Source organism: Heptranchias perlo, chromosome 5 (assembly GCF_035084215.1).
Source record: "Heptranchias perlo isolate sHepPer1 chromosome 5, sHepPer1.hap1, whole genome shotgun sequence".
In the NCBI taxonomy this organism is placed as follows: domain Eukaryota; kingdom Metazoa; phylum Chordata; class Chondrichthyes; order Hexanchiformes; family Hexanchidae; genus Heptranchias; species Heptranchias perlo.
Window position 1 is genome coordinate 121,453,125 of NC_090329.1, and position 25,768 is coordinate 121,478,892.

At 53.1% G+C, this 25,768-nt stretch overlaps 1 protein-coding gene across 2 annotated transcripts in view; it reads right to left on the bottom strand.

The window, feature by feature from the left end:
* The window catches only part of slc4a1ap (solute carrier family 4 member 1 adaptor protein), a 119,862-nt gene that overhangs the window by 83,012 nt on the left and 11,082 nt on the right, over window positions 1-25,768 (bottom strand). For both annotated transcript variants that reach the window (XM_067985147.1, XM_067985146.1), the window contains 2 exons: window positions 20,380-20,575; window positions 19,417-19,539 (listed from right to left, as the gene is read on the bottom strand). In XM_067985147.1, coding sequence (XP_067841248.1) covers window positions 19,417-19,539; window positions 20,380-20,575 — 319 coding nt within the window. The remainder of the gene's footprint in view (window positions 1-19,416; window positions 19,540-20,379; window positions 20,576-25,768) is intronic.

Here is a 25,768-nt window from a genome sequence, read left to right on the forward strand (position 1 = left end):
AAATGGTGTTGTATTGGTTATGGGGCAAATATTGGCCAGGACACCGGGAGAACTCCCTGCTCATCTTTGATGTGCACCTGAAGCACCAAAATGGTCGGCAAGCCTTGGTTTAATGTTTCATCAGACGGTCAGTCTATCCTAGAGTACTAGATTACATACTCAAGGCCTGAATGGGGCTTGAACCCACAGCCTTCCGATTTAGGAATGAGAATACTCCCAACTGAGCCAAGCTGACAGAAACAAAACAATGCTTCTACTGGATTGCACACAAACATTTATAAACTAAGCTCAATGTACAAAACAGAAAGCTAAGAGGCGCTGATATTATGAATGCCTAGCAGGGTTACCAGTTCCTGATCAAAAGCAATTAAATACGTACCTGTGTGCTACCTCACTATACAATGGGCTTCAGTGAACATGAATATTTCTAATGCTCCCCCCCACCCCCCCACCAAATCAAAAAACCTTAGAAATCACTCCATGAGGACAGTGTTGCTTAGGTTAGAAATATCATGCTTCAGAAGAAATCACATTGCTTTATTCTTTAGTTCAGCTGGATCAAAAATCACGCCTGCCACCTCAAAGCAAGTTGCAAACGGAGACAGGCTCCATCTACTCTACCCTGCTTGGTTTATCTAATGTTACTGGCTGTAGGCTGTGAAGCAGGGAGCCTGGAGGTAGAAGACAGCAAGTCTTGCTGGGTAAGCTCACTGCAGGAAACAAGCAAATGATTCACTTGATTCAGACACACTTTGTGCGGATTGGATCAACTAGCTGATTGGTTTATAAACCAGTCAGGTTGGAATTTTGTCTGTGTATATATATATATATAAAAAATATATTACCAGCCAGCAGCTATTCTGGAATTATCAAAATACCACTGCGGTATTTGAAAATGTTGCTAAATATCAAGGAGAGGGGGAACTGTTTTCCTCCATTGAAAGACCTATTTCACACAGATCGATGTTAACCTCTCCTAGCACGGCAGAGCTCCAACACCAGTAATTCTTTTAATCTGATACGCATAGGGCTGCCTGCAGGACAGTTTTAAATTGGATCGCACAGAAACATTTTACACTTATCCCAGACCGCTGGGCAATAAGATTTTTCTTTCCTTTACTCTCCTTCTTCAGCTGTCAGTCAAACGTTGCTCTCAGGTGCACTGAGGTACTCGGAATCAGTGGGAAAAAAAGTCACTATAATTATTTCTGGCAGGAGTGTGCGTGTGCGTGCGTGTGCGTGTTTTTTGTGAATTTTAGTATTCATGTTAATGCTTGGTAATGGAAGCGCTCCCCATCTAGTGTCCATGGGCAGCAAACCCAGGACAGGTACAGTGTGGTCCGACACATTACAAAGCTCTGGCCTAGCAATGTGCTTCAGGCCAAACTTCAGAGCAATACTTTTTCCATTTCCCATAACAAATATCCTTTGGCCACTCTTGAGTAAGATTACAAATTCCAAGCGGAGCTGAATTAGGGAGCTTTGCATAGTGTGCCCATCCCCACTGGACTGAGACGGCCAAAGCTCATCACGCAGACACAGGCGACTTTAATCCTGTCTGTCTGAGCTGGATGCGAACCCATGCTCCAGCGGTGAAAGGCCTGTGTCCAACCTAGTGCATCATTCACTCTGTGACCCTGCTAATTCTCTTACGCACATTTCATCAATGCTAATCGAAAAATGGTAGCCCTGATAGTCATAGATGCATTTAGGGGGAAACTGGATAAGCACATGAAGGAGGAAGGAATAGAAAGATATGCTGATAGGGTGAGATGAAGTAAGGTGAGAGGAGGCTCGTGTGCAGCATAAATACTGGCATAGACCTGTTGGGCCAAGGGCTGTTTCGGTGCTGTAAGTTCTATTTAATTCTGTGATAGTCCCCGGGGCGGGGGGGGGGGGGGGGGTGGTGGCGGGCGACAGGGAATATTTTGCAGCAGTTGATCTCTTACTTTGGGAAGGGGTGGAGCAGAGGGCAGGAAAAAAAGCTGAAGGGAGAAAATTGCTAAGAAGATGCAGCTTCCCGGTCGGAGCAAGGGTACCTCATGTCACGAGAGCATGCAGCCTTTTGAGGCTGTGGAGGAGTAGACAGCTCAAAATAGGACTGGAGGATGACATGGAAACTGTGAGGGCAATAGCTCCCCGATATCGTAGCAGGTACTCAGTGCTGCCCAAAGTTGTACTGAGCCACACACTGTCTGACTAGGATGGTCCAAGGCCTAATCCAGGCCTTGGTCTGTGCCGAGTTAATTGACCTCCCTTGCAGCAATGAGTTTGAGCCAGGGCTCCTGTTAGTGTTGTTTTAATCAAATAAAATGATGGTATTTTTGTCAACTGAAGTAAAAATTAGAGTAATTTTCTTATTGTTGTAGATTCTTAGGTATGTCTGATGCTACTCCTGGTATTCATTCTACACTCCCCATGTTGAGCCATGACGTTACAGATTGTGATGGTATGCAATTCTGCTGCTGCTGATGGCCCACAGCGCCTCATGGATGCCCAGTTTTGGGTTGCCAGACCGAACTTAAGTCTTCCCCACTCAGCACGGTGGTATTGGCACACAACACAATGGAGGGTGCCCCTACTGGGAAGACAAGACTGAAGTCACGGGCTGGAGTGGCAAGTTTCCTTCCCCGAAGGACATTGGTGAACCAGTTGGGATTTATGATAATCTGGAGGGTTCCTTCGTCATATTTCTGGTGCCAGCCCATAAATTAACAGATTTATTGAATTCAGTTTCAAGATCTCTGGGTTGCTTAGTTGTGACATTCACGCCTCTGAGTCAGGAGGTTGTGGGTTCAAATCCAGCTCCAGAGACTTGAGCACAAAATCTAGGCTGACACTCCAGTGCAGTACTGAAGGAGTACTGTGCTGTCGGATGTGCCGTCTTTTGGATGAGACGTTAAACCGAAGCCCCGTCTGCCCTCTCAGGTGGAAGTAAAAGGTCTCACTGCACTATTTCGAAGAAGAGCAGGGAAGTTCTCCCCGGTGTCCTGGCCAATAACTGTCCCACAACCAATATCACTAAAACAGATTACCTGGTCATTATCACATTGATGTTTGTGGGACCTTGCTGCATGCAAATTGGCCGCTGCATTTCTTACATTACAACAGTTTCCACACTTAGAAAGTACTTAATTGACTATAAAGCACTTTGGGACACCCTGAGATCGTGAAAGGCGCGTATATCAATGCAAGTCTTTATTTTTTCTTTTGACCACAACCAAAAGGTCTCTCTTTTTTCAAGACTAACAACACTGTCCAATATTCCTGTTCTGATGAAATCTCAGGATCTTTCTTTCCTCGTTACAGATTTTTTTTTATTCGTTCATGGGGTGTGGGCATCACTTGCAAGGCCAGCATTTATTGCCCATCCCGAATTGCCCTTGAAAAGGTGGTGGTGAGCCGCCTTCTTGAACCGCTGCAGTCCATGTGGTGAAGGTTCTCCCACAGTACTGTTAGGAAGGGAGTTCCAGGATTTTGACCCAGTGATGAAGGAATGGCGATATATTTCCAAGTCGGGATGTTGGGTGACTTGGAGGGGAATGTGCAGGTGGTGTTGCTCCCATGTGCCTGCTGCCCTTGTCCTTCCAGGTGCGAGAGGTCGTGAATTTGGGAGGTGCTGTTGAAGAAGCCTTGGCGAGTTGCTGCAGTGCATCCTGTGGATGGTACACACTGCAGCCATTGTGCGCCGGTGGTGGTGGGAGTGAATATTTAGGGTGGTGGATGGGGTGCCAATCAAGCAGGCTGCTTTGTCCTGGATGGTGTTGGAGCTGCACTTATCAGGCAAGTGGAGAGTATTCCATCACACTCTTGACTTGTGCCCTTTAGATGGTGGAAAGGCTTTGGGGAGTCAGGAGGTGAGTCACTCGCTGAAGAATACCCAGCCTCTGACCTGCTCTTGTAGCCACAGTATTTATGTGGCTGGTCCCCTCCAATACGGCCGCTCGCCCCCTCGGGGCTCACCTCTAGTACCCCAAGGATGTTGATGGTGGGGGATTCGGCAATGGTAATGCTGTTGAATGTCAAGGGCAGGTGGTTAGATTCTCTCTTGTTGGAGATGGTCATTGCCTGGCACTTGTCTGGCGCAAATGTTACTTGCCTCGATCAGCCCAAGCCTGGTCTTGCTGCATGCAGGCACGGACTGCTTCATTATCTGAGGGGCTGTGAATGGAATTGGACACTGTGCAATCATCAGCGAATATCCCCATTTCTGACTTTATGATTGAGGGAAGGTCATTGATGACGCAGCTGAAGATGGTTGGGCCTAGGACTGCCCTGAGGAACTCCTGCAGCAATGTCCTGGGGCTGAGATGATTGGCCTCCAACAACCATTACCATCTTCCTTTGTGATAGGTATGACTCCAGCCACTGGAGAGTTTTCCCCGATTCCCAATGACTTCAATTTTTCTAGGGCTCCTTGTTGCCACACTCGGTCAAATGCTGCCTTGATGTCCAGGGCAGTTATGCTCACCTCACCTCTGGAATTCAGCTCTTTTGTCCATGTTTGGACCAAGGCTGTAATGAGGTCTGGAGTCAAGTGGTCCTGGCGGATCCAAACCGAGCATCAGTAAGCAGGTTATCGGTGAGTAAGTGCCGCTTGATAGCACTGTCGGAGACACCTTCCATCACTTTGCTGATGATTGAGAGTAGACTGATGGGGCGGTAACTGGCTGGATTGGATTTATCCTGCTTTTTGTGGACAGGACATAACTGGGCAATTTTCCACATTGTCGGGTAGATGCCAGTGTTGTAGCTGTACTGGAGCAGTTTGGTTAGAGATGCTGCGAGTTCTGGAGCACAAGTCTTCAGCACTACAGCTGGGATGTTGTCGGGGCCCATAGCCTTTGCTGTATCCAGTGCACTCAGCCATTTCTTGATATCACGTGGAGTGAATCGAATTGGCTGAAGGCTGGCTTCTGTGATGGTGGGGATATCGGGAGGAAGCAGATATGGATCGGCGAGGCGGCAGACCTGCGAGGAAACAGAGGCGGCAAGCGGCCGTACTAGAGGGGAGCCCCGAGGGGGCGAGCGGCCGTACTAGAGGGGAGCCCCGAGGGGGCGAGCGGGGGTACTAAAGGTGAGCCCCGAGGGGGCGAGCGGGGTACTAAAGGTGAGCCCCGAGGGGGCGAGCGGTGGTACTAAAGGGGTGCCCCGAGGGGGCGAGCGGGGTACTAAAGGTGAGCCCCGAGGGGGCGAGCGGGGTACTAAAGGTGAGCCCCGAGGGGGCGAGCGGGGTACTAAAGGTGAGCCCCGAGGGGGCGAGCGGGGTACTAAAGGTGAGCCCCGAGGGGGCGAGCGGGGTACTAAAGGTGAGCCCCGAGGGGGCGAGCGGGGTACTAAAGGTGAGCCCCGAGGGGGCGAGCGGGGTACTAAAGGTGAGCCCCGAGGGGGCGAGCGGGGTACGAAAGGTGAGCCCCGAGGGGGCGAGCGGGGTACGAAAGGGGTGCCCCGAGGGGGCGAGCGGGGTACGAAAGGGGTGCCCCGAGGGGGCGAGCGGGGTACGAAAGGGGTGCCCCGAGGGGGCGAGCGGGGGTACTAAAGGTGAGCCCCGAGGGGGCCAGCGGGGGTACTAAAGGTGAGCCCAGAGGGGGCGAGCGGGGTACTAAAGGGGTGCCCCGAGGGGGCGAGCGGGGTATTAAAGGTGAGCCCCGAGGGGGCGAGCGGGGTACTAAAGGTGAGCCCCGAGGGGGCGAGCGGGGTACTAAAGGTGAGCCCCGAGTGGGCGAGCGGGGTACTAAAGGGGTGCCCCGAGGTGGTGAGCGGGGGTACTAAAGGGGTGCCCCGAGGTGGTGAGCGGGGTACTAAAGGGGAGCCCCGAGGGGGCGAGTGGCCGTACTAAAGGGGAGCCCCGAGGGGGCGAGCGGGGTACTAAAGGTGAGCCCCGAGGTGGTGAGCGGGGTACTAAAGGTGAGCCCCGAGGGGGCGAGCGGGGTACTAAAGGTGAGCCACGAGGGGGCGAGCGGCGGTACGAAAGGGGAGCCCCGAGGGGGCGAGCGGGGTACTAAAGGGGAGCCCCGAGAGGGCGAGCGGGGTACTAAAGGGGAGCCCCGAGAGGGCGAGCGGGGGTACTAAAGGGGAGCCCCGATGGGGCGAGTGGCCGTACTAAAGGGGAGCCCCGAGGGGGCGAGCGGGGGTACTAAAGCTGAGCCCCGAGGGGGCGAGCGGGGGTACTAAAGGTGAGCCCCGAGGGGGCGAGCGGGGTACTAAAGGGGAGCCCCGAGGGGGCGAGCGGGGTACTAAAGGGGAGCCCCGAGGGGGCGAGCGGGGGTACCAAAGGTGAGCCCCGAGGGGGCGAGCGGGGTACTAAAGGGGAGCCCCGAGGGGGCGAGCGGGGGTACTAAAGGTGAGCCCCGAGGGGGCGAGCGGGGGTACTAAAGGGGAGCCCCGAGGGGGCGAGCGGGGGTACTAAAGGTGAGCCCCGAGGGGGCGAGCGGGGTATTAAAGGGGAGCCCCGAGGGGGCGAGTGGCCGTACTAAAGGGGAGCCCCGAGGGGGCGAGCGGGGTACTAAAGGGGAGCCCCGAGGGGGCGAGCGGGGTACTAAAGGGGAGCCCCGAGGGGGCGAGCGGGGTACTAAAGGGGAGCCCCGAGGGGGCGAGCGGGGTACTAAAGGGGAGCCCCGAGGGGGCGAGCGGGGGTACTAAAGGGGAGCCCCGAGGGGGCGAGCGGGGGTACTAAAGGTGAGCCCCGAGGGGGCGAGCGGGGTATTAAAGGGGAGCCCCGAGGGGGCGAGCGGGGTATTAAAGGGGAGCCCCGAGGGGGCGAGCGGCCGTACTAGAGGGGAGCCCCGAGGGGGTGAGCGGTGGTACTAAAGGTGAGCCCCGAGGGGGCGAGCGGGGTACTAAAGGGGAGCCCCGAGGGGGCGAGCGGGGTACTAAAGGTGAGCCCCGAGGGGGCGAGCGGGGGTACCAAAGGGGAGCCCCGAGGGGGCGAGCGGGGGTACTAAAGGTGAGCCCCGAGGTGGTGAGCGGGGTACTAAAGGTGAGCCCCGAGGTGGTGAGCGGGGTACTAAAGGTGAGCCCCGAGGGGGCGAGCGGGGGTACGAAAGGTGAGCCCTGAGGGGGCGAGCGGGGGTACGAAAGGTGAGCCCCGAGGGGGTGAGCGGGGTACTAAAGGTGAGCCCCGAGGGGGCGAGCGGGGTAGTAAAGGGGAGCCCCGAGGGGGCGAGCGGGGTATTAAAGGTGAGCCCCGAGGGGGCGAGCGGGGTATTAAAGGGGAGCCCCGAGGGGGCGAGCGGGGTATTAAAGGGGAGCCCCGAGGGGGTGAGCGGGGTATTAAAGGGGAGCCCCGAGGGGGTGAGCGGGGTATTAAAGGGGAGCCCCGAGGGGGTGAGCGGGGTACTAAAGGTGAGCCCTGAGGGGGCGAGCGGGTATTAAAGGGGAGCCCCGAGGGGGCGAGCGGGGTATTAAAGGGGAGCCCCGAGGGGGCGAGCGGGGTATTAAAGGTGAGCCCCGAGGGGGCGAGCGGGGTATTAAAGGTGAGCCCCGAGGGGGTGAGCGGGGTATTAAAGGGGAGCACCGAGGGGGTGAGCGGGGTACTAAAGGTGAGCCCCGAGGGGGTGAGCGGGGTATTGAAGGGGAGCCCCGAGGGGGTGAGCAGGGTATTGAAGGGGAGCCCTGAGGGGGCGAGCGGCCGTACTAGAGGGGAGCCCCGAGGGGGCGAGCGGGGTATTAAAGGGGTGCCCCGAGGGGGCGAGCGGGGTACTAAAGGGGTGCCCTGAGGGGGCGAGCGGCCGTACTAGAGGGGAGCCCCGAGGGGGTGAGCGGTGGTACTAAAGGTGAGCCCCGAGGGGGCGAGCGGGGTACTAAAGGGGAGCCCCGAGGGGGCGAGCGGGGTACTAAAGGTGAGCCCCGAGGGGGCGAGTGGGGTACTAAAGGTGAGCCCCGAGGGGGCGAGCGGGGTACTAAAGGGGTGCCCCGAGGTGGTGAGCGGGGTACGAAAGGTGAGCCCCGAGGGGGCGAGCGGGGTATTAAAGGGGAGCCCCGAGGGGGCGAGCGGAGGTATTAAAGGGGAGCCCCGAGGGGGCGAGTGGGGTACTAAAGGTGAGCCCCGAGGGGGGGAGCGGGGGGTACCAAAGGGGAGCCCCGAGGGGGCGAGCGGGGGTACTAAAGGTGAGCCCCGAGGGGGCGAGTGGGGTACTAAAGGGGTGCCCTGAGGGGGGGAGCGGGGGTACTAAAGGTGAGCCCCGAGGTGGTGAGCGGGGTATTGAAGGTGAGCCCCGAGGTGGTGAGCGGGGTACTGAAGGTGAGCCCCGAGGGGGGGAGCGGGGGTACTGAAGGGGAGCCCCGAGGGGGCGAGCGGGGTACTAAAGGGGAGCCCCGAGGGGGCGAGCGGGGTACTAAAGGGGTGCCCCGAGGGGGCGAGCGGGGTATTAAAGGGGAGCCCCGAGGGGGCGAGCGGGGTATTAAAGGGGAGCCCCGAGGGGGTGAGCGGGGTATTGAAGGGGAGCCCTGAGGGGGCGAGTGGCCGTACTAGAGGGGAGCCCCGAGGGGGCGAGCGGGGTATTAAAGGGGAGCCCCGAGGGGGTGAGCGGGGTATTGAAGGGGAGACCTGAGGGGGCGAGCGGGGTACCAAAGGGGTGCCCCGAGGGGGCGAGCGGCCGTACTGGAGCGGAGCCCCGAGGGGCGAGCGGGGGTACTAAAGGTGAGCCCCGAGGGGGCGAGCGGGGGTACTAAAGGTGAGCCCCGAGGGGGCGAGCGGGGTATTAAAGGGGAGCCCCGAGGGGGCGAGCGGCCGTACTAAAGGTGAGCCCCGAGGGGGGGAGCGGGGGTACCAAAGGGGAGCCCCGAGGGGGCGAGCGGGGGTACTAACGGTGAGCCCCGAGGTGGTGAGCGGGGTACTAAAGGTGAGCCCCGAGGTGGTGAGCGGGGTACGAAAGGTGAGCCCCGAGGGGGCGAGCGGGGGTACGAAAGGTGAGCCCTGAGGGGGCGAGCGGGGGTACGAAAGGTGAGCCCCGAGGGGGTGAGCGGGGTACTAAAGGGGAGCCCCGAGGGGGCGAGCGGGGTACTAAAGGTGAGCCCCGAGGGGGGGAGCGGGGGTACCAAAGGGGAGCCCCGAGGGGGCGAGTGGGGGTACTAAAGGTGAGCCCCGAGGTGGTGAGCGGGGTACTAAAGGTGAGCCCCGAGGTGGTGAGCGGGGTACGAAAGGTGAGCCCCGAGGGGGCGAGCGGGGGTACGAAAGGTGAGCCCTGAGGGGGCGAGTGGGGGTACGAAAGGTGAGCCCCGAGGGGGTGAGCGGGGTACTAAAGGTGAGCCCCGAGGGGGCGAGCGGGGTAGTAAAGGGGAGCCCCGAGGGGGCGAGCGGGGTATTAAAGGGGAGCCCCGAGGGGGCGAGCGGGGTATTAAAGGGGAGCCCCGAGGGGGCGAGCGGGGTATTAAAGGGGAGCCCCGAGGGGGTGAGCGGGGTATTAAAGGGGAGCCCCGAGGGGGTGAGCGGGGTATTGAAGGGGAGCCCCGAGGGGGTGAGCAGGGTATTGAAGGGGAGCCCTGAGGGGGCGAGCGGCCGTACTAGAGGGGAGCCCCGAGGGGGCGAGCGGGGTATTAAAGGGGTGCCCCGAGGGGGCGAGCGGGGTACTAAAGGGGTGCCCCGAGGGGGCGAGCGGCCGTACTAGAGGGGAGCCCCAAGGGGGTGAGCGGTGGTACTAAAGGTGAGCCCCGAGGGGGCGAGCGGGGTACTAAAGGGGAGCCCCGAGGGGGCGAGCGGGGTACTAAAGGTGAGCCCCGAGGGGGCGAGTGGGGTACTAAAGGTGAGCCCCGAGGGGGCGAGCGGGGTACTAAAGGGGTGCCCCGAGGTGGTGAGCGGGGTACGAAAGGTGAGCCCCGAGGGGGCGAGCGGGGTATTAAAGGGGAGCCCCGAGGGGGCGAGCGGCGGTATTAAAGGGGAGCCCCGAGGGGGCGAGTGGGGTACTAAAGGTGAGCCCCGAGGGGGGGAGCGGGGGTACCAAAGGGGAGCCCCGAGGGGGCGAGCGGGGGTACTAAAGGTGAGCCCCGAGGGGGCGAGTGGGGTACTAAAGGGGTGCCCTGAGGGGGGGAGCGGGGGTACTAAAGGTGAGCCCCGAGGTGGTGAGCGGGGTATTGAAAGTGAGCCCCGAGGTGGTGAGCGGGGTACTGAAGGTGAGCCCCGAGGGGGGGAGCGGGGGTACTGAAGGGGAGCCCCGAGGGGGCGAGCGGGGTACTAAAGGGGAGCCCCGAGGGGGCGAGCGGGGTACTAAAGGGGTGCCCCGAGGGGGCGAGTGGGGTATTAAAGGGGAGCCCCGAGGGGGCGAGCGGGGTATTAAAGGGGAGCCCCGAGGGGGCGAGCGGGGTATTAAAGGGGAGCCCCGAGGGGGTGAGCGGGGTATTGAAGGGGAGCCCTGAGGGGGCGAGTGGCCGTACTAGAGGGGAGCCCCGAGGGGGCGAGCGGGGTATTAAAGGGGAGCCCCGAGGGGGTGAGCGGGGTATTGAAGGGGAGCCCTGAGGGGGCGAGCGGGGTACCAAAGGGGTGCCCCGAGGGGGCGAGCGGCCGTACTGGAGCGGAGCCCCGAGGGGGTGAGCGGGGGTACTAAAGGGGTGCCCCGAGGGGGCGAGCGGCCGTACTAGAGGGGAGCCCCGAGGGGGCGAGCGGGGTACTAAAGGGGTGCCCCGAGGGGGCGAGCGGCCGTACTAGAGGGGAGCCCCGAGGGGGCGAGCGGGGTACTAAAGGGGAGCCCCGAGGGGGCGAGCGGGGTACTAAAGGGGAGCCCCGAGGGGGCGAGCGGGGTACTAAAGGGGAGCCCCGAGGGGGCGAGCGGGGTACTAAAGGGGAGCCCCGAGGGGGCGAGCGGGGTACTAAAGGGGAGCCCCGAGGGGGCGAGCGGGGTACTAAAGGGGAGCCCCGAGGGGGCGAGCGGGGTACGAAAGGGGAGCCACGAGGGGGCGAGCGGGGTACGAAAGGGGAGCCCCGAGGGGGCGAGCGGGGTACGAAAGGGGAGCCCCGAGGGGGCGAGCGGGGTACGAAAGGGGAGCCCCGAGGGGGCGAGCGGGGTACTAAAGGTGAGCCCCGAGGGGGCGAGCGGGGTACTAAAGGTGAGCCCTGAGGGGGCGAGCGGCCGTACTAGAGGGGAGCCCCGAGGGGGCGAGCGGGGTACTAAAGGTGAGCCCCGAGGCGGTGAGCGGGGTACTAAAGGTGAGCCCCGAGGCGGCGAGCGGGGTATTAAAGGGGAGCCCCGAGGGGGTGAGCGGGGTATTAAAGGGGAGCCCCGAGGGGGTGAGCGGGGTATTAAAGGGGAGCCCCGAGGGGGTGAGCGGGGTACTAAAGGTGAGCCCTGAGGGGGCGAGCGGGGTATTAAAGGGGAGCCCCGAGGGGGCGAGCGGGATATTAAAGGGGAGCCCCGAGGGGGCGAGCGGGGTATTAAAGGGGAGCCCCGAGGGGGCGAGCGGGGTACTAAAGGTGAGCCCCGAGGCGGCGAGCGGGGTATTAAAGGGGAGCCCCGAGGGGGTGAGCGGGGTATTAAAGGGGAGCCCCGAGGGGGTGAGCGGGGTATTAAAGGGGAGCCCCGAGGGGGTGAGCGGGGTACTAAAGGTGAGCCCTGAGGGGGCGAGCGGGGTATTAAAGGGGAGCCCCGAGGGGGCGAGCGGGATATTAAAGGGGAGCCCCGAGGGGGCGAGCGGGGTATTAAAGGGGAGCCCCGAGGGGGTGAGCGGGGTATTAAAGGGGAGCACCGAGGGGGTGAGCGGGGTCCTAAAGGTGAGCCCCGAGGGGGTGAGCGGGGTATTGAAGGGGAGCCCCGAGGGGGTGAGCAGGGTATTGAAGGGGAGCCCTGAGGGGGCGAGCGGCCGTACTAGAGGGGAGCCCCGAGGGGGCGAGCGGGGTATTAAAGGGGTGCCCCGAGTGGGCGAGCGGGGTACTAAAGGGGTGCCCCGAGGGGGCGAGCGGCCGTACTAGAGGGGAGCCCCGAGGGGGTGAGCGGTGGTACTAAAGGTGAGCCCCGAGGGGGCGAGCGGGGTACTAAAGGGGAGCCCCGAGGGGGCGAGCGGGGTACTAAAGGTGAGCCCCGAGGGGGCGAGCGGGGTACTAAAGGTGAGCCCCGAGGGGGCGAGCGGGGTACTAAAGGGGTGCCCCGAGGTGGTGAGCGGGGTACGAAAGGGGAGCCCCGAGGGGGCGAGCGGCGGTATTAAAGGGGAGCCCCGAGGGGGCGAGTGGGGTACTAAAGGTGAGCCCCGAGGGGGTGAGCGGGGTATTAAAGGGGAGCACCGAGGGGGTGAGCGGGGTCCTAAAGGTGAGCCCCGAGGGGGTGAGCGGGGTATTGAAGGGGAGCCCCGAGGGGGTGAGCAGGGTATTGAAGGGGAGCCCTGAGGGGGCGAGCGGCCGTACTAGAGGGGAGCCCCGAGGGGGCGAGCGGGGTATTAAAGGGGTGCCCCGAGTGGGCGAGCGGGGTACTAAAGGGGTGCCCCGAGGGGGCGAGCGGCCGTACTAGAGGGGAGCCCCGAGGGGGTGAGCGGTGGTACTAAAGGTGAGCCCCGAGGGGGCGAGCGGGGTACTAAAGGGGAGCCCCGAGGGGGCGAGCGGGGTACTAAAGGGGAGCCCCGAGGGGGCGAGCGGGGTACTAAAGGTGAGCCCCGAGGGGGCGAGCGGGGTACTAAAGGGGTGCCCCGAGGTGGTGAGCGGGGTACGAAAGGGGAGCCCCGAGGGGGCGAGCGGCGGTATTAAAGGGGAGCCCCGAGGGGGCGAGTGGGGTACTAAAGGTGAGCCCCGAGGGGGGGAGCGGGGGTACCAAAGGGGAGCCCCGAGGGGGTGAGCGGGGGTACTGAAGGGGAGCCCCGAGGGGGCGAGCGGGGTACTAAAGGTGAGCCCCGAGGGGGCGAGCGGGGTACTAAAGGTGAGCCCCGAGGGGGCGAGCGGGGTCCTAAAGGTGAGCCCCGAGGGGGCGAGCGGGGTACTAAAGGTGAGCCCCGAGGGGGCGAGCGGGGTACTAAAGGTGAGCCCCGAGGGGGCGAGCGGGGTCCTAAAGGTGAGCCCCGAGGGGGCGAGCGGGGTACTAAAGGTGAGCCCCGAGGGGGCGAGCGGGGTACTAAAGGTGAGCCCCGAGGGGGCGAGCGGGGTCCTAAAGGTGAGCCCCGAGGGGGCGAGCGGGGTACTAAAGGTGAGCCCCGAGGGGGCGAGCGGGGTACTAAAGGTGAGCCCCGAGGGGGCGAGTGGGGTACTAAAGGTGAGCCCCGAGGGGGTTTACAAATCCAGGTTCCGGGAGTGATGCAAAAAGTATTCGTAGTGTGACGTCACCAAAAAGCAGGTAAGTGATTGGTTGGTGAGTATTTTCTCTCTCAATTTTTCTAAACTTATATTTTGTGGTTACTACTGTCTCTTTGTGTGGCGGGGACGACTGTTAAGCAGGGGCCCTTGAGTATATCACTTAATTCCAGTGTGATTGGTGGGATCAATTTAATTTTAATTGAATTTAAATCAATTAAAGGGTAAGTCATGGCAGGACAGCTCGGCCCCGTGGCATGCTCCTCCTGCTCTATGTGGGAAATCAGGGACACTTTGTGTGTCCCTGACGACCATGTGTGCGGGAAGTGTATCCAGCTGCAGCTACTGACAGACCGCATTGCGGCACTGGAGCTGCGGATGGATACATACTGGTGCATTCGCGATGCTGAGAACCACGTGGATAGCACATTTAGCGAGTTGGTCACACCGCAGGTAAAGGGTGTACAGGCAGGAAGTGAATGGGTGACCACCAGGCAGAGTAAGAGGTGCAGGGGTCCCCTGTGGCCATCCGCCTCTCAAACAGATATACCACTTTAGATACTGTTGGGCGGGATGACTTATCAGGGGAAGGCAGCAGCAGCCAACTTCCTGGCACCATGGGTGGCTCTGCTGCACAGGCTGGGAGGAAAAAGAGTGGAAGAGCTATAGTGATAGGGGACTCAATTGTAAGGGGAATAGATAGGCGTTTCTGCGGTCGCAACCGAGACTCCAGGATGGTGTGTTGCCTCCCTGGTGCAAGGGTCAAGGACGTCTCGGAGCGGCTACAGAACATTTTGGAGGGGGAGGGCGAACAGCCAGTTGTCATGGTGCACATAGGCACCAACGACATAGGTAAAAAAGGGGATGAGGTCCTAAAAGCAGAATATAGGGAGTTAGGAGGTAAATTAAAAAATAGGACCTCAAAGGTAGTAATCTCAGGATTGCTACCAGTGCCACGTGCTAAATGAATACGTGGCTAGAGGAGTGGTGCAAGGAGGAGGGATTCAAATTCCTGGGGCATTGGAACCGGTTCTGGGGGAGGTGGGACCAGTACAAACTGGACGGTCTGCATCTGGGCAGGGCCGGGACTGCTGTCCTAGGGGGAAGTGTTTGCTAGTGCTGTTGGGGAAGGTTTAAACTAAAGTTGCAGGGGGTTGGGATCCTGAGCAGGGAGACAGAGGAAAGCGTGTCAGGAAGGGACAGAAGGTATGGAGTAAAAGGTAAAGTGTTAAAAAAGGAAAAAGCAGGAACTAAGTGTCACAAAACATATTTGAAAGTTCTGAATGCACGTAGCATTCGCAACAAAATGGACGAGTTCACGGCACAAATAACTACGTACTTGTGGCCATGACAGAAACATGGCTGCAGGGTGACAACGACTGGGAATTAAATATGCCAGGGTATTTAACAATCAGGAAGGACAGGCAGGAAGGAAGGGGAGGTGGGGTGGCTATGTTAATAAAGGAAGGAATCACTGTAATACAGAGAAATGATATTGGGACAAAGGATCAGGATAATGAAACAGTTTGGGTAGAGATAAGGAATAATAAGGGGAAAAAAACTAGTGGGAGTAGTATATAGGCCTCCTCATAGTTGCAACTCTGCTGGAAGAAGAATTCATCAGGAAATAGTCGTGGCATGTAATAAGGGAACAGCTATAATTATGGGGGATTTTAACTATCATATTAACTGGACAAATCAAATTGGGCAGGGCAGCCTTGAAGAAGAGTTTACATACATAAGAAATAGGAGGAGTAGGCCAATCGGCCCCTCGAGCCTGCTCCACCATTCAATAAGATCATGGCTGATCTGATCCTAACCTCAAATTTAAATTCATGTCCAATTTCCTGCCTGCTCCCTGTAACCCCTAATTCCCTTTACTTCTAGGAAACTGTCTATTTCTGTTTTCAATTTATTTAATGATGTGGCTTCCACAGCTTCCTGGGGCAGCAAATTCCAAAGACCTACTATCTTCTGAGTGAAGAAGTTTCTCCTCATCTCAGTTTTGAAAGAGCAGCCCCTTATTCTAAGATTATGCCCCCTAGTTCTAGTTTCACCCATCCTTGGGAACATCCTTACCGCATCCACCCGATCAAGCCCCATCACAATCTTATATGTTTCAATAAGATCGCCTCTCATTCTTCTGAACTCCAATGAGTAGAGTCCCAATCTACTCAACCTCTCCTCATATGTCCACCCCCTCATCCCCGGGATTAACCGAGTGAACCTTCTTTGTACTGCCTCGAGAGCAAGTATGTCTTTTCTTAAGTGTTTATTGAGTGTATTAGTGATGGATTTCTTGAGCAGTATGTAACTGATCCTACAAGGGGGCAAGCAACCTTGGACCTGGTCCTGTGTAATGAGCCAGGATTCATTAATAATGTCCTAGTTAAGGATCCCCTTGGAATGAGTGACCATAACATGGTTAAATTCCATACCAATTAGAGGGTGAGAATGTTGGTTCTCAAACAAGCGTACTGAGCTTGAATAAAGGAGACTATGATGGTATGAGAGCGGAATTGATTAAAGTGGACTGGGAAAATAGATTAAAGGGTAAGACGGTCAAAAAAATATATATTCCACTGAGGAAAAAAGGGTGTAAAAGAAATGACAGCCATCCGTGGCTAAGTAAAGAAATGAAGGATAGTATCCGACTAAAAACATGGACATATAAGGTAGCCAAACTTAGTGGGAGGATAGAAGATTGGGAGGTCTTCAAAAGTCAGCAAAAAGTAACGAAAGGATTGATTAAGAAAGGGAAGATAGATTATGAAAATAAATTAGCAAAAAATATAAAAACAGATAGCAAGAGTTTCTACAGTTATATAAAAAGAAAAAGGGTGGCTAAGGCACATGTAGGTCCCTTAGAGGGTGAGACCGGGAAATTAATGGTGGGAAACATGGAGATGGCAAAAATGCTGAACAAATATTTTGTTTCAGTCTTTACGGTAGAGGACACTAAGAATATCCCAACACTGGACAAGCAGGGGGCTCTGGGGGGGGGGGGGGAGGAGCTAAATACGATTAAAATCACTAAGGAATTGGTACTCAGTAAAATAATGGGACTCAAGGCGGATAAATCCCCTGGACCTGATGGCTTACATCCTAGGGTCTTGAGGGAAGTGGCAGTAGGGATTGTGGATGCTTTGGTAATAATTTTCCAAAATTCTCTGGACTCGGCAAAGGTCCCGGCAGATTGGAAAACTGCTAATGTAACACCCTTATTTGAAAAGGGTAGTGAGCAGAAGGCTGGAAATTATAGACCAGTTCGCCTAACATCTGTGGTGGGTAAAATTTTGGAGTCTATTATTAAGGAGACAGTAACGGAACATTTGGATAAACATAATTTAATAGCACAAAGTCAGCATAGCTTTATGAAGGGGAAGTCATGTCTGACAAATTTGCTTGAGTTCTTTGAGGACATAACGTACAGGGTGGATAAAGGGGAACCAGTGGACGTAGTGTATTTTGACTTCCAGAAGGCATTCGACAAGGTGCCACATAAAAGATTATTGCTCAAGATAAAGAATCACTGGATTGGGGGTAATATTCTGGCATGGGTGGAGGATTGGTTATCTAACAGGAAGCAGAGAGTTGGGATAAATGGTTCATTCTCGGACTGGCAACCAGTAGCCAGTGGTGTTCCGCAGGGGTCGGTGCTGGGTCCCCAACTCTTTACAATCTATATTAACGATTTGGAGGAGGGGACCGAGTGTAACATATCAAAGTTTACAGATGATACAAAGATGGGAGGGAAAGTAGAGAGTGAGGAGGACATAAAAAACCTACAAGGGGATATAGACAGGCTGGGTGAGTGGGCGGAGATTTGGCAGATGCAATACAATATTGGAAAATGTGAGGTTATGCACTTTGGCAGGAAAAATCGGAGAGCAAGTTATTATCTTAATGGCGAGAAACTGGAAAGTAATGCAGTTCAAAGGGATCTGGGGGTCCTAGTGCAAGAAAATCAAAAAGTTAGTATGCAGGTGCAGCAGGTGATCAAGAAGGCCAATGGAATGTTGGCTTTTATTGCTAGGGGGATAGAATATAAAAACAGGGAGGTATTGCTGCAGTTATATAAGGTATTGGTGAGACCGCACCTGGAATACTGCATACAGTTTTGGTCTCCATACTTAAGAAAAGACATACTTGCTCTCGAGGCAGTACAAAGAAGGTTTACTCGGTTAATCCCGGGGATGAGGGGGTGGACATATGAGGAGAGGTTGAGTAGATTGGGACTCTACTCATTGGAGTTCAGAAGAATGAGAGGCGATCTTATTGAAACATATAAGATTGTGAAGGGGCTTGATCGGGTGGATGCGGTAAGGATGTTCCCAAGGATGGGTGAAACTAGAACTAGGGGGCATAATCTTAGAATAAGGGGCTGCTCTTTCAAAACTGAGATGAGGAGAAACTTCTTCACTCAGAAGGTAGCAGGTCTGTGGAATTTGCTGCCCCAGGAAGCTGTGGAAGCCACATCATTAAATAAATTTAAAACAGAAATAGACAGTTTCCTAGAAGTAAAGGGAATTAGGGGTTACGGGGAGCAGGCAGGAAATTGGACATGAAGCTGAGTTTGGATCGGTCAAGGCCCTGTTGGTGGCGGAGCGGGCCCGGGGCTGAGTGGCCGGGTCCTGCTCCTACTTCTTGTGTTCTTTAGATTTGAGGTTAGGATCAGATCAGCCATGATCTTATTGAATGGTGGAGCAGGCTCGAGGGGCCGATTGGCCTACTCCTGCTCCTATTTCTTATGTTCTTATTTTCTTATCCACTCGGCACTTCTGGCTGAAGATGGTTGCAAACGCTTCAGCCTTGTCTTATGCACTCATGTGCTGGATTCTGCCATCATTGAGGATGGGGATATTTACAGAGCCTCCACTTCCCGCTAGTTGTTTAATTGTCCCCCACCATTCACGACTGGATGCGGCAGGACTGCAGAGCTTTGATCTGATCCGTTGGTTGTGAAATCGCTTAGCTCTGTCTATAGCATGTTGCTTCCGCTGTTTAGCATGCATGTAGTCCTGTGTTGTAGCTTCACCAGGCTGGCACCTCATTTTTAGATAAGCCCTGCGTTGCTCCTGGCATGCTCTTCCACACTCCTCATTGAACCAGGGTTGATCCCCTGGCTTGTTGGTAATGGTAGAGTGAGGAATATGCTGAGCCATGAGGTTACAGATTTTGCTGGAATACAAATCTGCTGCTGCTGATGGCCCACAGCACCTCATGAGCTGCTAGATCTGTTTTGAATCTATCCCATTTAGCACGGTGGTAGTGCCACACAACACGTTGGATGGTGTCCTCATTGCGAAGACGGGACTTCATCTCCACAAGGACTGTATGTGATCACGATGCTGATTAACCTTCTGTACATTTCCAACATTTTCTGTTTTTTTAATACAGGTTTGCAGCTTTTCATTTCCATTTTATTGGTCAATAGTTCACAACTTTTGGAAGAGATGCTTTACATTAAAATGGATGAATTAAAATCTCGTCATTCAAGCCCGAATTTATTATTTCTCAGCTTTCCTTACGGCCTTTTGAGTTGCATGAGAAGTCAAATGATTATGGCAATTTTTTGAAATTTTAATATTAAAAAAATTCCTGAGCAAACCAGAGTGAAAATATGTAAGGCAAGAATTATGTTTGTCTTTAATGTACCCCGAATACTGAAACTAATATATAACAAAAATGTGGCAACCAGGCTAAAACTGGGGCTAAATTTCTTCTGAAGGTTACAAATAAAAATAAGATGAAAACCAAACATCCAGGAAAATTATTTCTCGGATTAAAGCACTGGTTTCTGCTCCCGATTCCGATCAAGTGACCCTGTTGGAAACTGTGCATGTGTCTGAATGCACTTAGGGTGAGGACATGATCAGGCTCAGCTGCGATGCCCTCCAGTCAGATATCCCGTGGACAATTATTGTCTGGGTTAACAAATGAAGAAATGGTTGCTTGGGTGAGCAACTGAAGGGCTGATGGGTCAAGCAGAACTGTATCCCAGCGAGGGTCAGTACCTTCAAGGGGTGGGGGTGGGAGGGAGGGGAAACTGGAAAATGCAAAGTGAACTGCACATAACCTGGCTGCCTTATTATATATAACACTGTACATCACTAACATTTTGTCACCCTTCTTGGCTGCGTGGCCTTCGTTAATTCTACAGTGGGCATTTCCTTTTCTGATATCAGAGACTGTGTTTAAAAAAAAATGCCTACCTTCCCTGTCAAAGAAGCCCTGAAGTGCTTTCTTAGGGTCTTTGATATAAAAGGCTTCTCTGTCTTCCTGGAATTCAATGGAATATGGGTTCTCTTCACTTTCATCCTCCACCGCATCCTCGACTGTTGAAATATTTAAAAACCAATCACAGATCTGGCAGACACAACCTACTTTATATGATAATTCATTGAATAACAGATCACTTGCTGCCAAGGGAGATAGAGTCTCATTCCTGATGGTCTCAAAACCAAAGCAATAAATATAAAATGGTAGCTAGGTACAAGGAGGTGGAAGTGGGGAGGCACGAGATAGGAAAAAGCCAACATATTTACTTTTTAAATTACTTGTTGAGTTGATGGTGACGCATCAAACAATTAGCACGTTCGGTTTTTAATTAATAATAATTTTCTTTTTACAAAGTTTTCTTTATTTTCACTTTGCTTGTTGATTTGATTTACTTTTCTTTTTTAAAAACTTGGCGGGGGGCTGGGGAGGTTCAGGTAAAGTTGTCCATTTCTGGATACTCGAGATGCGAGATGCTTTCCTATTATAGTATTGCAGTCAACTGAAACATGTGGTTCCCCCCCTCCATTGGCTGCACTCCACAGCATAAACATCCCAATGTTCGGGAAGCCGGTGGCATCTCAGACCTCTGGAATGTCGGTCCTTGTATAGGCCATCAGGTTTTATTGAAGGTTGGGAACCAGTTTACACTGCAATAAGCAACTGGGTCTCCACACCACACAACTCAGCTCGGGGCAATTGACACCCGACTTAAACAAGAACAGCAATACCTGGAGGTCGCTCCCCATAAATGGGAATAATGGAAAATGGGCAATGCAGAAACCTTCTGACTACAGAGACGAAGGATCTGCATCTTAACTCCATCTAACTGCATCTTAACTCCATCTAACCGCCCTGGTTTGGTGACCCTAATGGGTAGACAGTGTAAGTGCACCTACCGATTCCCCATGTACATCCAGCCACAGCTTTGGCCAAGGGCAGCCTTGGCTGCTGTTCTGACTCGGCGACTGCATTTTCATCCTCATCAGAATCTTCTCCCAGCATCCGCTTCTCCAGCTGCTTGTGCTGCCTGCCCATTTGCTTCAGCTCAGTCACAGTGAAATCAGACTCCTCATCTTGATCCTCTTCTGGCCCCTGCACACATACATTTTTATGAATTTTTTTAAAAAGCTGGAATGTCACATTATCCTTCCCCCTTCCCCTCCCCCAAATACCTGGCCAGTAATTAAAATTTACAACAAAACCCTAAGGATACTTCCATTCACTCGCCCCAGTTTTGTGTTTAATGTTCTGGTAGCATTGCTTTTGGGCTGCCCAAATTAATTAGGATTTGAAAATTCTGTTCCCTGATATGAATCAATTTATCACAAGTCCTATTACTTACAGCAAGAAGTTAGCCTGTATTGGATAACTGTCATAAGGGTTGAATACTTCGTTAGGAATTAGTTCAATGTATCGTTCATTTCGCTGCCCCTGCTCTATTTTAAGTATTTCTCCTTTCTTTTTGTACGGGGGAGGGAGAGGAAGAGAAAGGGAGCAGAACCCAAAATGGATAGATCCAATTTTCACCAAATTCTTTTTTTAAAAGCCATCTCCCATTTCTACTTTGACTACTTTCCATCCAGTATAAAGCAGATGGTTGGGGGAACAGATGGCAGAAAATGCTGTTAATGCAGAGCAGGTAAATCAGCACGCGAAAGAGACAAGATAAACGTTTTGAGTGCGACCTTTCCGCAAAACCCAGATTATTCCCGTGTCAGCATTATTCTCTTTTTCTCTCTCTTTGTCATTCTCCTATTTCTCTGATTACTGTCATCCTGGGACCAGGGCTGAGAGAGAACCGTGAAAGGATTCGAGGAGGGGGACTGAGCACCCAGCAGTGTGACAACGCAGTCCGCACGTGTACGCATTTGGCCTGCCACGCATTTGTTCTTTCTCTCCACCCTTAGGAAATCAGTTCCGTGTTGGACTGAGTCCTGGAATATAGGGGTGCAGGTATAATTTGATTGCATTACCCTCCGACATCTCTACGCTCCTCCAATTCTGGCCTCTTGCGCATCTCCAATTTTCATTGTTCCACAATTGGCGGCCGTGCCTTCAACTGCCTAGGCCCCAAGATCTGGAATACTCTCCCTAAACCTCTCCACCTCTCTCTCCTCCTTTAAACCTACCTCATTAACCAAGGTTTTGGTCACCTGTTCTAACATCTCCTTATGTGGCTCGGTGTCAGTTTTTTATCTGATTAGGTGCTTCACAGGTGCGTAGACACATTTTACTACGCAAAAGGTGCTACTCAAATGCAAGATATTGAGAGGGTATAACCTGGGGTCAGGTTGTTGGTTTTCTGTGGGCGGGGAGGGATTAGAAGAAAGATACCAGTAACTGGAAGGTGGGTTGTAAAGGTTTATGGGGAAATGTGCGAGGGGGAGCAGCAGCTTTCATGGGAGCAGTACGACACCGGAAATTCATTTTGGTAGAATGTGATTGTTTCAGAAATGACATGATAGGAATCTTATAGTTCCTTGATGATATGCCTCTGGGATTTGCTGAAGAGACAGTAGTCGCTGGGATCTAATTGATTAAAGGGACACTGGTCTGTGGAAGGAAATCTACGACACCACATTTGTACATTTTTAAAAAATAATCAACATAGATAAATTACAACATGGTGAATAAAGTCTGTTAAATGTTAATTTGGAAGACATAAAAATCTCAAGAGGAAAAGCCACAATGAAAAAGGGAACCGCTCCAAGCAATCATGGAGTGGCAGGATATGAGTTCAGGACAAAAGTTCCCCACATAGTTTGTTGGAGGTCTCAGATATACCGATGTGGAGGTACTTCCCCACAGGAAAAAGGTACAGTCCTCTGGACTGTCCTTGTGTACCACATGGCAGCCTAGAATCCTGTGGCCAATGTAAAACCCTGCGATCGACTGGGAATGATGACTGGGAAGAAAACAATTTAAAGTAAGAGATATCTGTAGCCGAGATCTTAAAAATCCCTTGGCTTTTGAATGTAGCATTTTAAACAAAAAAAAAATTAGAGCTGACAGATGATTCAGTGGCAGCTGCCAAACAATGCGCGTCTGCTCACAAATAAAATCAAACACCATTTGGCAGCTCGTACTGTTCTTTTGTTGAACCTTCATGTTGGTTTAAAAGGATGGCCACTTTACCAATGGTGAACATATGAAAGATTTGTACTGCATCCAACCAATCTGGGAAAAACAATTCTGATTAGATTCTGTCATTCCAAACTCGGGCTGTGTGTGCAGACAGCATTTTGAGCTATGTAACATCATAACATTAAATTGCAGGCTGCATATAGTGACAACACGATTCCTGACCAGAATGGAGCTGATTGGGTAATTCCCCTGTCAATCACACCTGGAAACCGCACTGCTGTAAGTGACTGGGATTGATTTTACACACATAATTTGTATTATGTAACTATCTTCCACTCACTGCATTTTGCTGGAGAAATCACCCTGCTTTTAATGGGAGAAGTTGGTGTCGTTTCGGTCATGAGTTCTATTTTCTGCAGTTTGTAGAGATTATTTTTAAATAGACTCTGTAGACTGTTTGCTGCAGTGTGCTGTTTAAACAGACTCTGCTGAGTAAATAGACATTGTTTATAGTAAGATAGATGGCTTGCTGTGATTCCTGACATAACTTCTTCACTCAGAGGGTAGTAGGTCTGTGGAATTTGCTGCCCCAGGAAGCTGTGGAAGCTACATCATTAAATAAATTTAAAACAGAAATAGACAGTTTCCTAGAAGTACAGGGAATTAGGGGTTATGGGGAGCGGGCAGGAAATTGGACATGAAGCTGAGTTTGGATCGGTCAAGGCCCTGTGGGTGGCGGAGCGGGCCCAGGGGCTGAGTGGCCGGGTCCTGCTCCTACTTCTTGTGTTCTTTAGATTTGAGGTTAGGATCAGATCAGCCATGATCTTATTGAATGGCGGAGCAGGCTCAAGGGGCCGAATGGCCGACTCCTGCTCCTATTTCTTATGTTCTTATGTAAGTCTCGCCCACCTCCAACTCATTAGCTGACAGTGGTGCGAATAGACACTCTGTAAATGGCATGGGCTTAAATTCAGGTTTCCTTTCATGTGTTGTCTGGGGACAACTGCTGGGGTTTACTGGTCCTACAAAACTAATCAGGGCCATTTTCTCTTCCATCTCTTCACTGCCCCCTCCGCCCTCCAAGAAAAGACTTTTGTGAATATTAACCAGTACTGCAGCAATTCTTTAACTGTTGAGTGCAACTCAACTGAGTATTACTAATAAAAAAAAGGAAGGGCAATGTGGCTTTGGCTAGCAGTAACAGCCAAGTGGGGACTCTTCATAGCATGAATCAAGAGTTTGTACAGTTCTGTAACAAGATCATTAAGTCAGCTTTAGGAATGTAATTGTAGAAGCAGTAAAACGCCATTGGGGCCAATCTCGCCAGAAACGTCTCTCAAACCCATTTATACCGTGGACTTCAGTGGTCTTCCCCAGTAACTTACTCCGTATATCTGGGAATCAGGGGGAATACTCTCCAGTGGCTGGAGTCGTAACTAGCACAAAGGAAGATGGTTGCGGTTGTTGGAGGCCAATCATCTCAGCCCCAGGGCATTGCTGCAGGAGTTCCTCAGGGCAGTGTCCTCGGCCCAACCATCTTCAGCTGCTTCATCAATGACCTTCCCTCCATCATAAGGTCAGAAATGGGGATGTTCGCTGATGATTGCACAGTGTTCAGTTCCATTCGCAACTCCTCAAATGATGAAGCAGTCTGAGGCCGCATGCAGCAAGACCTGGACAACATACAGGCTTGGGCTGATAAGTGGCAAGTAACATTCGCGCCAGAGAAGTGCCAGGCAATGACCATAGAATCATAGAATCCTAGAATCATAGAAGTTTACAACATGGAAACAGGCCCTTCGGCCCAACATGTCCATGTCGCCCAGTTTATACCACTAAGCTAGCCCCAATTGCCTGCACTTGGTCCATATCCCTCTATACCCATCTTACCCATGTAATTGTCCAAATGCTTTTTAAAAGACAAAATTGTACCCGCCTCCACTACTGCCTCTGGCAGCTCGTTCCAGACACTCACCACCCTTTGAGTGAAAAAATTGCCCCTCTGGACCCTTTTGGATCTCTCCCCTCTCACCTTAAATCTATGCCCCCTCGTTATAGACACCCCTACCTTTGGGAAAAGATTTTGACTATCTACCTTATCTATGCCCCTCATTATTTTATAGACTTCTATAAGATCACCACTAAACCTCCTACTCTCCAGGGAAAAAAGTCTCAGTCTATCCAACCTCTCCCTATAAGTCAAACCATCAAGTCCCGGTAGCATCCTAGTAAACCTTTTCTGCACTCTTTCTAGTTTAATAATATCCTTTCTATAATAGGGTGACCAGAACTGCACACAGTATTCCAAGTGTGGCCTTACTAATGTCTTGTACAACTTCAACAAGACATCCCAACTCCTGTATTCAATGTTCTGACCAATGAAACCAAGCATGCTGAATGCCTTCTTCACCACCCTATCCACCTGTGACTCCACTTTCAAGGAGCTATGAACCTGTACTCCTCGATCTCTTTGTTCTATAACTCTCCCCAACGCCCTACCATTAACGGAGTAGGTCCTGGCCCGATTCGATCTACCAAAATGCATCACCTCACATTTATCTAAATTAAACTCCATCTGCCATTCATCGGCCCACTGGCCCAATTTATCAAGATCCCATTGCAATCCTAGATAACCTTCTTCACTGTCCACAATGCCACCAATCTTGGTGTCATCTGCAAACTTACTAACCATGCCTCCTAAATTCTCATCCAAATCATTAATATAAATAACAAATAACAGCGGACCCAGCACTGATCCCTGAGGCACACCGCTGGTCACAGGCCTCCTGTTTGAAAAACAACCCTCTACAACCACCCTCTGTCTTCTGTTGTCAATCCAATTTTGTATCTAATTGGCTACCTCACCTTGGATCCCGTGAGATTTAACCTTATGTAACAACCGACCATGCGGTACCTTGTCAAAGGCTTTGCTAAAGTCCATGTAGACCACGTCTACTGCACAGCCCTCATCTATCTTCTTGGTTACCCCTTCAAAAAACTCAATCAAATTCGTGAGACATGATTTTCCTCTCACAAAACCATGCTGACTGTTCCTAATTAGTCCCTGCCTCTCCAAATGCCTGTAGATCCTGTCTCTCAGAATACCCTCTAACAACTTACTCACTACAGATATTAGGCTCACCGGTCTGTAGTTCCCAGGCTTTTCCCTGCCGCCCTTCTTAAACAAAGGCACAACATTTG